Below are 14583 nucleotides of genomic sequence, written 5' to 3'. Positions count from 1 at the left end.
TCAGGAACTTAGCTGGGCTAACTCCTGCGGTTGGCACTGAACCTGTATATTCAATGCTAGGCCATTTCCGGTGACCAGCATTGAATATCTGGTCTATTTTTTAGCCGCTAGAAAGATAGCCCGTCTAAGCTGACATTCATTGCTGGCTGGCTAAGTTTATAGCGACCAAAGATAGATTGGCTATTTAAGTGACCCGACTTGGCAGTTAACATTTTTTACGATACCACCAGAAAGTCTATTTTCTCCATTATGGCTCCCTCGCTCTGGTTATGCTCTTCCCCTCCATATAAAACAAAAAATCTCCCTAAAATTTAGATAAAAAATAAAAGGATGCATATAATACATAATATCAGAGCCATCTTTCCCCCTTCCATTCAGTCTCTTTACATCAAACGCTTTTCTTGAAGTGAAATACCCCCTTTGGTTTTATCCTCCCCAATTCCGATATTAAAATTTTTTTTTTTAATATCGATGCATTTTTTTTTACCACCTCTTGTTCCTCCCTTCCAGTCATATTAGTCTTTTATGGTCCTGTAACCCCCCCCCCCCCCCAACACATACACACACAGATTCTTAATTGTTATATGTGGATATTGTTTTTTTAGTTTTCTTTTAAAAAAATTTTCATTGATTGTAAACCGTCTAGATAAATTTTGATAGAAGTATATCAAAGAAATAATAAACTTGGAAACTTTAAATTTTACAGATAGCCAGCAAAGTTATGCAATATAGGGTGTGGCATAGTGGTTAAAGCTACAGCCTCAGCACCCTGCGGTTGTGGGTTCAAGCCCATGCTGCTCCTTATGACCTTGGGCTAGTCACTTAATCCCCCCAGGTAAATTAGATTGTAAGCCCACCAGGACAGACGGGGAAAAATTCTTGAGCACCTGAATAAATCCATGTAAACCGTTCTGAGATCCTTTGGGAAAACGGTATAGAAAATTGAATAAATAGCCAACTATCCACTAAATGCTGGTATTCAGCTGGCATCTCACACTGAATATCTAAGTGCTATTTAACTGGTCAGAAGCCGTTACTTGCTGGTTAAATTGCACTGAATATCGGGCAGTATGTACTTATCTCCAGTGGCGTGCCTGGCGGGGCGGTAACCCGGGACAGAACACCCCCTCTTCTGGCCAGAGCACCCCTTGCACGCAGCCATCAGCTCTGCCGGTCCCCCGCCCTGGAACAGGAAATTGACATCAGAGCGGGTGGGGACCAGCAGAGCTGATGGCCATGCGCAGCCAGACCTGTAGACTCGCAACCGTTCCGGCACCCCCGGGCGTTCTGCACCCGGTGCAGACCACCCCCCTGCCCTGCCCTGCCCCTGGTACACCACTACTTAGGTCTATCTAGACGTGCAAAATATTTGTTTATGATTAGAGAAAACATACTTCTTTGATTATCAGCTTATCTTTCATAACTTATATCAACGTATATATTTCATAACCTGTAAAGCTGTCTCGCCCCTCCCCCTGCCCCCTATTTGTGAGCTATGTGACTGTTTCCTGTGGTTGAGCATTTTTGAACTGTTGCGGAGGAGAGCGTGTGTGGCATAAATTGTAATGGATGGTGGGGGGACGGTGTAAAAGGGCCTCCACAATCATATTTAGTACAGAGTTTATGCCTTTTATCAAAATTTAGGGCTCCTTTTACTAAGCTGCGGTAGTGTTTCTAGCGCATGCTGCAGATTAGTGGGCGCTAACCCCCGCGCTACGCGGGAAAACTAATGGCAGCTCAACGGAGGCGTTAGCGTCTAGCCCGCGGGGCATTGTAGCGCGCATTGAGCGCGCATTAGACGCTAACGCCCCCGTTGAGCTGGCATTAGTTTTTCCGCGTGGAGCGGGGGTTAGCGCACACTAACCTGCAGCACGCGCTAAAAACGCTACCGCAGCTTAGTAAAAGGAGCCCTTAGTAGTTCTCTTTCCTGGAACCAATCGGCCTTCTGCAAGCATGATGAGTATTTTGAGGGCATGCACCACAGCACAAAGCAGGGCTACCATAAAAGGGATTCAGATTCTTTCTAAAGTTAAAGAAACATAGTAACATAACATAGTAGATGACCGCAGATAAAGACCCGAGTGGTCCATCCAGTCTGCCCAACTTGATTCAATTTAAATTTTTTAATTTTTTCTTCTTAGCTATTTCTGGGCAAGAATCCAAAGCTCTACCCGGTACTGTGCTTGGGTTCCTACTGCCGAAATCTCCGTTAAAACCTACTCCAGCCCATCTATACCCTCCCAGCCATTGAAGCCTTCCCCAGCCCATCCTCCACCAAATGGCCATATACAGACACAGACCGTGCAAGTCTGCCCCGTACTGGCCTTAGTTCAATTTTTAATATTATTTTCTGATTCTAGATCCTCTGTGTTGATCCCACGCTTTTTTAAACTCGTTTACACAATGGCAGTCCAAATCAAGGAAAGAATTTGTGGGCAACATTGAAGGCTGTATATGGCTGAGAATAAATTTAATTCATATAATCCCTGGAAACATTTCTTGGTAGGCTAAGAGAAGAATGCCGGCACAAAGGGAATAAACCATAATCACAGGGCTTATTTTTCCATGTCAAAATATCTTCCTTTCCTATTGTACATCTGTATCTTATTATTACATGATAGTATTTTACAACTTATTTCAGTTTTGGTTTGCACCTTTTCTGGCCAAAGCAGGTTTAGAACGAAAATATAAACTCTGTTTTGTATAATCTAATCCAGTGGTTCCCAAACCTGTCCTGGGGGACCCCCAGCCAGTCAAGTTTTCAAGATATCCCTAATGAATATGCATGAGAGAGATTTGCATATAATGGAAACTAAACTAAACTAAACTAAACCTTAGGTTTGTATACCGCATCATCTCCGCAAGCGCAGAGCTCGGCACGGTTTACAGAGGTTAGGAGGAAAAGGAAACTACAAAGATGGATATGGGAGAGGGAATAAGAAGATAGGGAGGGAACAGGGTACTAGAGAACGAGGGGTGATTATATTTTTGAAAAGAGCCAAGTTTTCAGATGTTTACGGAAGGATTGGAAGGAGCTAACATTTCTGAGCGGGGATGGGAGGTTGTTCCAGAGTTCTGTGGTTCTAAAAGGGAGGGATGTTCCAAGTTTTCCCGCGCGGGATATACCTTTTGTAGATGGGAAAGATAGTTTCAGTTTTTGGGAGGATCTAGAGGAGAGTGGGTTAGAGGAATTCCAAAGGAGTGGGATAACGGGGGGTAGGATGCCATGTAGAATCTTGAAGGATAAGCAGGCACATTTGTAGAGGACTCTGGAGTATACTGGGAGCCAGTGAAGCTTGGAGAGGAGAGGGGAGACGTGATCAAACTTGCCCTTTGTGAAAATAAGCTTGGCCGCGGCGTTCTGAATTAGTTGGAGTCTGTGGAGGTTTTTCTTAGTTAGGCATATATAGAGGGAGTTGCAGTAGTCCAGTCTGGAGAGGATGGTGGATTGAACGAGGATGGCGAAATGAGAATGGTGAAAGTAGGATCTTACTTTCCTCAACATATGGAGGCTAAAGAAGCATTTTTTTACCAGGGAGTTGAGGTGATCACTGAAGGAGAGGGAGGAGTCTAGGATGAAGCCTAGGACTTTGCTTGAAAACTCGAGCTGGAGAGTGGGGCCGGAAGGTAGTGGAATGGAGGAGGGTAAATGGTCTGAAATAGGGCCGAGCCAAAGTAGTTTTGTTTTGGACTCATTTAGTTTCATTTGTACAGATTGGGCCCAGGATTGGAGGTTCGTGATACATGAGGATATGTTTTCAGTGAGGTTAGAGAGGTTCGAGTCAGTCTCAAGGAGGATGAGGATGTCGTCAGCGTAGGAGTAGAGAGTTTCTAGGGGGGATAGATGAAGTAGTTTCAGAGAGGACATGTAGATGTTGAAAAGGATAGGGGAGAGGGGGGAGCCTTGCGGGACTCCACATTTCGGCTTCCAGGGGGGGGATGAGGTACCGTTTGTGTTTACGGTGTAGGAGCGGTATGCAAATCTCTCTCATGCATATTCATTAGGGATATCTTGAAAACCTGACTGGCTGGGGGTCCCCCAGGACAGGTTTGGGAACCACTGATCTAATCTAATCTATTTGTGGGTCGCGGTTCATAGACAACGGCGCGAAAGACAAAAGCGCGCACCGACAATTGAGCGCAGCACGGAGGTGCGCGCCACACAAAATTACAGTTTTTAGGTTCTCCGACGGGGGTTTTGTTGGGGAACCCCCCCAGTTTACTTAATAGACATCGCGCCGGCGTTATGGGGGTTTGGGGGGTTGTAACCCTCCACATTTTACTGTAAACTGAACTTTTTCCCTAAAAACAGGGAAAAAGTTAAGTTTTCAGTAAAATGTGGGGGTTACAACCCCCCCACGCCCCCCACAACGCAGCGCGATGTCTATTAAGTAAACTGGGGGGGTTCCCCCCATGCCCCCCCCGTCGGAGCCCTAAAAACAGTAATTTAGAGCGTCGCGCGCCTCCGCGCTGTGCTCAATTGTCTGGGCGCGCCTTTGTCGCGGCGCGCTTTTGACCTGACACCGTGGGTCGCTCATACCTATATAGGCTCAAGGCGTCTGTAAAGAGATGTAAGAGGGGAGAGAGAGGAGGTAGATAGGTAAGAGGGTGAGGAAGGGGAGAGAGGAGGAAGAGAGGGTAAAGTATACGTCATTGAAGGACCCTTTTACATAGCATAACATAATAAATTATTTCTATACCACATAACTGGTAAGTTCAAAGCGGTTAACAAAAAAAAAAAAAAATAATAATAATACAGGTTAGAAAGATTTGATTAGTTAGTAAACAAATGTGCTTTCAATTGCTTTCAAAAATGACGTTAAGACACGGAGCTCAGGAACAGAGGTTTCAATTCCTTATCCCAGAGATAAGAAAGCAAATATTAACGGTATTTTTTATGACGACAGCCTTTTACTAAAATTTAGCACATGCTAAATTCCATGAAGCCCGTTTTATACCATTTAGCGCACACTACAAGCTTTATCGAAAGGTCCCCGTAGTAGGAAATTAGACGTCTAGGTCAGGTCATACACCGTTTTCCGAATATTTTACAAAAGGTTCACTGAATGCAGAGCCATTTTAAAAATATATATAAATGGGCAGCAGGAAATACACATGTAAGTGGTGGCACATCCAGCAAGACCATCTATTTCAGTAAGATAGCAAATTAGGATTGAATGTGACTAAGCTTGCTATGTAATTTGAAGAACTAGATTCAATTAGAGAATGACACGGTGACAAAATTCATCACCGTTCCCGTCCCCACGGATAACCGCGGGAAATAATCCCATGTCATTTTCTAGTGTCTGTTTCAACCTCGGTCCTTCTACACCAGCATTCTTCAAAGCAAAGCTTGTGGGTCAGTGGTTGTGGCCATTCATACTCTGATTCTTATGTGAGCCAAGGATAATGAAGCCATTGTGACATCACTGATGTGATTGGCTCTTAGGCACTGGTGGAATGAGGCATTATGACATCACAATATCTGCTCTGGATACCAGAGACTGTCATTCTTTAGTGTCTGTTTCAACCTCGGTCCTTCTACACCAGCATTCTTCAAAGCAAAGCTTGAGGGTCAGTGGTTGTGGCCATTCATACTCTGATTCTTCCCTCTCTCCTTAAAGAATGACTTGAAGATGGTTTCCCGCGGTTATCCGCGGGGACGGGAACGGTGATGAATTTTGTCACCGTGTCATTCTCTTATTGTAAACTGCTGCCGCACGATTCATATTCTGCGAGAGCCGCCCCGCTCACATTACCCCTCTTCTTAAGTCACTTCATTGACTCCTCATCCGTTTCCGAATGCAGTTCAAACTCCTCTTACTGACTTACAAGCGCATTCGCTCTGTAGCCCCTCAATATCGCTCCTCATTTTATCTCCCCCTATGCTCCCTCCCGTGAACTCTGTTCGTCGGGCAGGTGTGCCCTTCTCCTCCACCGCCAGCTCCAGACTCCATCCCTTCTTTCTTGCCGTGCTGTATGCCTGGAACAGGCCGCCAGAGTCGATACGTCATGCTCCGTCTCTAGCAGTATTCAAATCCAGGCTAAAAGCCCACTGTTTTGGCTGTTTTTTTTGTAAATCTTTATTAGTTTTCGATTATTAATAGTACAATACGGTGAATTTAAACATAAACGAATCAAACAAAAGCACTTTAAATATACAAATAATTCAACAAACATTTTCACCCCCCCCCCCACTTAACTAATGAAAATAAGACAACATGTATAATTTCAATAAAATAGATATAATGAATAATAATTATAATGTTTTCCCATCTCCCTCCCTCCCACCCTGGATGTGTAAGGCGGACAAATAAGAAGCCCACTGTTTTTTGAAGCTGCTTACGACACTTATCTCCCACTCACCGTCAGATACCTATACTCATTGTGTCATTCCTTCGGTAGACGCACCCGCAACCTCAAGATGTCTGGTCTGTCTGTCCAAATTAGATTGTAAGCTCTTCTGAGCAGGGACTGTCTATTGAATGAAAAATGTCATAAAATGTACAGCGCTGCGTGCGCCTTTCAGCGCTATAGAAATGATAATTAGTAGTGGTAGATTCCTTGACGAGAATTGCGGGATATAAGATACTGTATGATATGGTATGGTTATTCAAGTGCATGGCTGCAACGAATTGCTTCCAAAGTGCATCAGAAGAGGTCATCATTGTGTTTCTTGCGTGGAACAGCAGCTTTATCTTAAGTTTGCTTAGGACGCTGAAGCCATATTCGAAAGAGGAATTGCTTAGGACTGTGGTGCAGGCATTGGAGCAGTGCTCTTTAGATTACAGTAATACAGTCCCTTATATGTGGGATTAGCTAAGAAGCTATTACGGAAACTTCAAGTGACCCAGGATTTCTAACGATTGCTACTACTTATCATACGTAGGGTCACCAGATGTCGGGTCTTTGAGGACATGTCCGGACGGCTTTTCAAAACCTGGCGCTTTGTCCGGGTTTTGAAAAGCTGGTGAGATCGGGGCCGGGCCTGGAGTGCTTCTGCGCCCAAAGAGACAAGGTTTGGGAGGGGGGGAGGACCTGGGGTGGAATGGGGCGGGGCCACGTGTCCTCTTTTACCAGATGGAAAATCTGGTAACCCTAGACATATGCAGTGCTGAAGATGACATTGATTCCCTACAGCGCAATCTTATTTGGTAAATTTTCTTTCATAAACTATTGTGGGGGGGAGGGGGTTCAAATAATTTCCAGCTACCTGCAATTCAATACGGGGACAATAATGAAACTCTGTGGTTAGGATGAGGTCCTGTAAGTTCAAGATGATTTTCAAAGGGAAACCTCACCTCCTGTGAAAATGCATCCTGCTACCGGAATGCTGCCCAAACCTCAATTTCCATTTATAACTTGTAAAATATGTGTGGAACTATAACCCCTCCCCTCCCCCACACAATTTTAGCCCATCCCTTCTTTTTTATTGTAGGGTTTTGGCTAGGTACCAGTGGCTTGGATTGGCCACCGTGAGAACAGGCTACTGGGCGTGATGGACCATTGGTCTGACCCAGTATGGCTGTTCTTATGCTCTTTCTTCAGAAAAAGAAAATTCCTTATTCTAAAAATATAATAAATGAATATGTAAATAAATAAATTGATAGTGCTCAGTGATAGCCAATACGAACTCCAAGCATGAGGTAACACCTCCCAGCCATATTCGCGTAGTTTTTCAATGACAAGTGGAGAGTTCCATCTTCCCCATGACCAAAAAATTTTCAACAAGCTCAATCAAAGGTCAAACAAATGATGATTTTTGCTTATGATCATGAAGGCATCATCCTTACAGACAAAGTTCCATGTGGAAGAAGTGTCACAGCAGTGTATTATTGTGATTTTTTTCCAAAAAAATGCACAAAACCCGATCTCAATTGCTCTTGGCTGGGCCACTCATTCTGCACGACAACGCTCGCCCGCACATAGGGAATGTCGTCATTGAAAAACTACGCAAATATGGCTGAGAGGTGTTACCTTATACTCCCTACAGTCCAGACATGAGTCCACCAGACTTCGACCTTTTTCCAAAGTTGAAACAACCTATGCGTGGACATCGTTTTGCATCTCTAGAAGAGCTTTCTTCCGCCGGTACCCGAGCCATTCAGCGACTGAACAAAAATGGTGTCTTAGATGGAATAATGAAGCTTTCCGGACATTGGGATTCGGTCATTGCAAAGCAGGAAGACTATATTGAAGGACTGTAAAGAAATACTTGAAAAAAAATAAAACATGTAAATTAAAAAAAAAAAAAATAATGTGCATTATTTATGAAATGACCCTCATATCACTTAGGCACCCAAAATATATTTTCATGGGTAATTGCACACTTGGGTTTCTAAGGGGCTGTACCAAATAATAATAATAATAACTTTATTTTTGTATACCGCAGTACCACAACAGTTCAGAGCGATTTACAGAGGAAGAGACTGTACACAGACAGCGATGATACAGAAGGACTTACAGGTTACCTTAGCAAGTCAAGAGTAGTCAGATATATCCGGAGGCATATCAGAGATACAAGACAGAAGGGAGTCAGAGAAATTTATCAAAGAGATTGATTTCCTAAAGGTTTAGTAGGAGGGTGCATTTGAAATGAGGGTGGTTAGACATTTATTCCATTTGCCTGCTTGGAATGACAGAGATCTATCAAGGAATCTCTTGTAGATACAGCCCTTTAAGGACGGGAAGGCAAACAGGTAGGCGCTACGTGTGCGGGTGGGGCCTGGAAATTCAAAGTGGTGCGACAGGTAGATTGGGGATTAACCTGTTAGGGTTTTGAAGCAGAGGCAAGCAAACTTGAAGATGATCCTTGCCTCCATCGGCAGCCAATGCAGTTTTCTATAATATGGGCTCACATGATCCGACTTTTTGAGACCGTAGATGAGGCGGACGGCAGCATTCTGGATGACTCTCAAACGTTTGATGGTTTTCTTAAAGGATCCTCCGCAGGGGTCGGTGCTGGGACCGCTCTTGTTCAATATCTACATAAATGACCTAGAGGCGGGAACTAAGTGTGAAGTCATTAAATTTGCAGATGACACTAAACTATACAGCAGGGCTCAAACCAAGGCAGACTGCGAGGATCTCCAAAAGGATCTAACGCAGCTGGAAAAGTGGGCCGAAAAGTGGCAGATGAGCTTCAACGTGGGGAAATGCAAGGTCATGCACGTGGGGAAAAAGAACCCGATGTTCACATACAAAATGGGGGGAACACCACTAGGGGTTAGTAACCTGGAGAGAGACCTGGGAGTGATGGTAGACGCAACACTGAAGGCATCGGCGCAATGCGCCACAGCCTCCAGGAAAGCAAACAGAATGCTGGGTATCATTAAGAAGGGTATTACGACCAGGACAAAGGAAGTCATCATGCCGCTGTATCGTGCAATGGTACGGCCGCATCTGGAGTACTGTGTCCAGTACTGGTCGCCGTACCTCAAGAAAGACATGGCGGTACTTGAGGGAGTACAAAGAAGGGCAACCAAACTGATAAAGGGAATGGAAAATCTCCCATATACTGACAGATTGAAGCAGTTGGGACTTTTCTCCCTGGAAAAGCGAAGACTTAGAGGAGACATGATAGAAACCTTCAAGATCCTGAAGGGCATAGAAAAAGTAGACAGGGGCAGATTTTTCAAATTAAGGGGCACCACAAGCACAAGGGGGCATTGGGAGAAATTGAAAGGGGACAGGTTTAGAACAAACGCTAGGAAGTTCTTTTTCACTCAGAGGGTAGTGGACACATGGAACGCGCTTCCAGAGGCTGTTGTAGACAAGAAAACATTAAATGGTTTCAAAGAAGGTTTGGATAGATTTCTAGAAGAAAAAGGGATTGGGGGGTATAGATAGGTATAGACCATTGCTCAGGCAATGGGCCTGATGGGCCGCCGCGGGAGCGGACCGCTGAGCAGGATGGACCTATGGTCTGCCTCAGCGGAGGCAACTTCTTATGTTCTTATGTTCTTATATAATGTTGCAGTAATCTAAGATGCTTAAGATTAGAGATTGAACCAGCAGTCGAAAAGAGAGGAAGTCGAAATAGTATTTGATGGTGCGAAGTTTCCAGAGGGCGCAAAAGCATTCGATTCAATTCGACCCCAAATACCCTATTCATATTCAGCTGAATAGTAATTTAAATTCAAAATCAAATAAACCAGGGCTAACTGTTACTGAAATAAAGTCTTGATCTCTGATTTCACATTGTTCCTTTTATATTAATACCCGGTATTCATTTTCGGTATTCGTATTTGGCTGAATAATATTTTTAATTATTCTATAGATGTGATTCACATGTAAGATAGGCAACGGTTGTGCTATTATGAGATCTAGTTATTAATAACTGAGGTTAACAGTAACTAAAGCCCACATTGATAGCTTCCCCTCCTAGCAGGGAGGGTGTGACGCAGTAGTTAAAGCTAAAGCCTCAGCACCCTGAGGTTGTGGGTTCAAACCCACGCTGCTCCTTGTGACCCTGGGCAAGACACTTAATCCCCCCATTGCCCCAGGTACGTTAGATAGATTGTGAGCCCACCGGGACAGACTGGGAAACATGCTTGAGTACCTGAATAAATTCATATAAATCATTCTGAGCTCCCCTGGGAGAACAGTAAAGAAAACTGAATAAATAAATAGTGTGAAAAGCTTCAGCCTCTGATAACCAGAGCTGGTATTGTGACATCATAATGCCTCATTCCACCAATGCCTAAGAGCCAGCCTCATCAGTGATGTCACAATGGCTTGATTGTCCTACACTTGGCTCACTTTTACTACATCTTGATTTCTAGAGTGGCGCAGTGGTTAAAGCTACAGCCTCGGCACCCTGGGGTTGTGAGTTCAAACCCACACTGCTCCTTGTGACCCTGGGCAAGTCACTTAATCCCCCCATTGCCCCAGGTACGTTAGATAGATTCTGAGCCTACCGGGACAGACTGGGAAAACTGCTTGAGTACCTGAATAAATGCATGGAAACCGTTCTGAGCTCCCCAGGGAGAACGGTATAGAAAAATTGAATAAAATAAAATAAATATCAGTGTTTTGTACATTTAGGCAGCAGTTGGCATGCAAATGTAAGTGACTTGCACATCACATGTACTTATATATGTACTCACCCATAGTAAACCTTGGCAACATATTTTCCTGGGATGTAGTTCTCACAACCTGTAGCTAGCGAGATGACTCTCCACCAGCCGCCTTCACTGTGAAAGTATGCCAGATAGTTACAAATTAGATGACGTTGATTCCCTAAAGCGCAATCTTATTTTGTAAATTTTCTTTCAGAAACTATTGGGGAGGGTTTTTTTTCAAATAATTTACAGCTACCTGCAGTTCAATACGGGGACAGTAATGAAACTCTGTGGTTAGTAGGAGGTCCTGTCGGTTGAAGATGATTTTCAAAGGGAAACCTCACCTCCTGTGAAAATGCATCCTGCTACCGGAATGCTGCCCAAACCTCACTGTTTCCACAGGGCTCGAGCGGAAGCCGGGCAGGGCGTGGGGCGTGCTGGCCCACTACCATCTAAATAAACCTAGGGTTCCTTTTGCTTTAGATTTTGCAGTTCCTGCACCTTAATGCAAAAAATTAATTGGATTGGATTTATTCATTTAATATACCACAGTTTATTACCGTATTTTCACACATATAATACGCGCGTTATACACAATTTTTACAAACCGTGCATAACCGTGCGCGTTATACGTGTGAGCGCGTTTTACAACTTTTTTTTTCATTCCGATCCGGCATCCCCCCTGCGAACCGGCATCCTCCCCCCCCCGCTCGCGTCACCCCCCTCCCCCGCGATCCTACAACCCCTCCAGCACCGCAAAACATCTCTTACCCGATTGGGCACCGGCACCAGCATCAATGCACAGGACGTGCCAGTGCCAGTGTCCGAAGATCCTTCTGGTCTCGCTCTCTCCGAGATTCTCAGATTGAGAATCTCGGAGAGAGCGAGACCAGAAGGCTTTGAGCATGCGCAAATGCTCAAAGTCCAGTCCAGCCCGGCACAGGGAAGAAGGAGGATCTCCCTCGCACCGCACAGTCCAGCCCAACGAGGGAGGATCTTCGGGCACTGGCACTGGCACGTCCTGTGCATTGGTGCTGGTGCCGGTGCCCAATCGGGTAAGAGATGTTTTGCGGTGCTGGCGGAGTTGTAGGATCGCGGGGGAGGGGGGTGACGCGAGCGGGGGGAGGGAGGATGCCGGTTCGCAGGCCAGAAGAGTAAGCGGGATTGGGAGGAGGTTATAGCAGCATGCGCGGTATACGCGTGTGCGTGCTATATAAAAAAATTTTTTTACAGACATGCTTTGGACCCGCGCGCTATACGCGTATGCGTGTTATACACGCCTGCGCATTATATGCGTGAAAATACGGTAGTCTCGCATTCTCAGTGTCTTAACGTGCGACACATTTTTACTTCTTACATACGTAACAATACTGTACATTCTTTAATTCTCAAAGATCCATTGCACAACATGTCCATCTTATAAACCCTTCAATACCACTTGTGAAACACACTATTCCCTTCCAAAAGACACTGACGTTAGACCTAAAAGATTCATACCCTTGGTCTGAATTACCTAAAAGATTCATACGCCTGTGACTGCGAGCGCTTGAGTTCCTATTTCAACGAATATATTCAATTTAATTCAAACCAAGTGTATGAATCTTTTAGGTCTAACATCGGTCTCTTTTGGAAGGGATTAGCATCTTATAAACCCACCATCTAATATAATAAAACGGTAAGCCGCGCATGCGCACTTCCTATGCGTACGTCCGTTTTCCGTGAGCTGTAGCGACCCATAGGAAGTGCGCATGCGCGGCTTACGGTCTGGCCTCACGCGAGGCAAGACAAGTGCACCTGCGCGCCCTTCCCTGCTCTCCATCTGCGGAGCGGCGGCTGCCGCCTGCTAGCACCCCCCTGCCCTCTCCAAGCCGGGACCGCAGCCACACAGGGAAATGGAGGGGAGAGAGACAGAAAGAAAAAGACAGACAGACATATATTCTAACACCCGTTAATGTAACGGGCTTAACGACTAGTTAATTATAATATTACACATGAAAGTGTAATGTCTTAACATTCGTTAAGTGCATATCTAACATTGAAACTATTTGGAGGGGTGTTTGTAGTTCCCGTGTTAAAATGTCCATTAGTTCACAGAACTCTGGTCACAATTAGTGCAGAGGCCAGTGCACAAGTGCCAGTGATTGCCGTATGCACTGAGCACTACCTACCCCTGGCTCTCTACGCCCATTCTCCGCCCATATCCTGCCTAGTTGCCATGCCAACACAAAATTCTTTTAACACTTAGATTTGTGCAAAACCAAAGTGGTAACAGTTAATATGCACTCATACGCATGTTAACTGCCTAAAGCACTTTAGTAAAAGGGCTCCCTAGTGACAAAGCACAGTGGGTGATGGGATAATCACGCGCCAGACACCAGCGCGCCGACAATTCGGCGGAAGACAGAAGCGAGAGAGGGAAAAAATAATTTTTAAAGAGCTCTGACTGGGGGGTTTGGGGTGGCAACCCCCCTACTTTATTGGTTAGTGTTTGCGCTGCCGTTGCGGGGGGGGGGGGTGGAACCCCCCACATTATAGAAAAAACGGAACTTTTCCCGAAAAAAATCAGAAAAAGTTCCGTTTTCGCTATAATGGAGGTTTCCAACCCCCCCCGAACCCCCCTCCAACAGCTGCGCAAACACTAACCAATAAAGTGGGTGGGTTGCCACCCAAAACCCCCCGTCGGAGCTCTTTAAAAATTACATTTTCCCCGCGCGCTTCTGTCTTGCGCCGAATTGTCAGCGCGCTGACGTCTTGCGCTCCACTGTCTATGAACCAGCACAGTGGTGGCTGGGACAGAGGCTAGAGGCTCTTAACACCCAGAATACTAGCAGAGAGTAGGCAAAGAGGGCCTGAGAGAGAAAATTGAGGAGATTTTAGGAAAGTCTTCTACATTTGGGGCAGCCACTGAAAAACGAACTTTAATCGAAAAAAAATAAGAAAAGAAACAGAGCAGATCAGAAAGACGACTTCTGCATGGTTCGCTTGCAGAAACAGAAACTGCAGGGGGCTCTGTCTCTGCCTCTCAGAAGTAGGAGGAGCACTTGGAGAAAAGTGTACGGATTTCTGCAAGCCCTGGATTGCGGCTACAGATTGCACGCCTTGCGTACTGAATCCAGAAGGGACATTCCCTGCTGTCCTGACATCACCACTCCCCCTGTCCCTCATCACATCTTTGCTGGCAGCGTGCAGACTGGAATATCTGCTCCTTGCAGCAGCTGAGCCTTTCTTCTGACATCACTTCCTGTCTCTGCAAACAGGAAATGATGTCAGAGTGAGTGACAAGGCCAGTGTATGTAGCATGTAGCACGGCCTGCTCGTTGCTGGCGAAGACTTGAAAAGGTAGTGGGGGGAGTGTCACTTCATAGACCCCCCCAATCCAGTCTCATCACCTGGGGGTTAGGGGAAGAGGAGAGGCACTGTTTCCCCCACCAAGTCAGCCTCCAGTATGGTCCACCCCCGCACCCTTGCTACTCCACTGATAGCCACTCCAGATGGTCTGAGTCTGCTGAGAGGGAGAAAG

The 14583-nt window shown here is 45.4% G+C and overlaps 1 protein-coding gene across 1 annotated transcript in view; it reads right to left on the bottom strand.

Moving 5' to 3' along the window:
- The window catches only part of SLA (Src like adaptor), a 93326-nt gene that overhangs the window by 27190 nt on the left and 51553 nt on the right, over window positions 1-14583 (bottom strand). Inside the window, exon 4 of the mRNA XM_033933391.1 lies at window positions 11109-11195. Within this exon, the coding sequence (XP_033789282.1) occupies window positions 11109-11195 (87 nt within the window). The remainder of the gene's footprint in view (window positions 1-11108; window positions 11196-14583) is intronic.

This window comes from Geotrypetes seraphini, chromosome 2 (genome assembly GCF_902459505.1).
Source record: "Geotrypetes seraphini chromosome 2, aGeoSer1.1, whole genome shotgun sequence".
NCBI lineage: Eukaryota > Metazoa > Chordata > Amphibia > Gymnophiona > Dermophiidae > Geotrypetes > Geotrypetes seraphini.
Note: the sequence above shows the minus strand (reverse complement) of the source record. Positions and strands in the feature narration are given on the sequence as shown.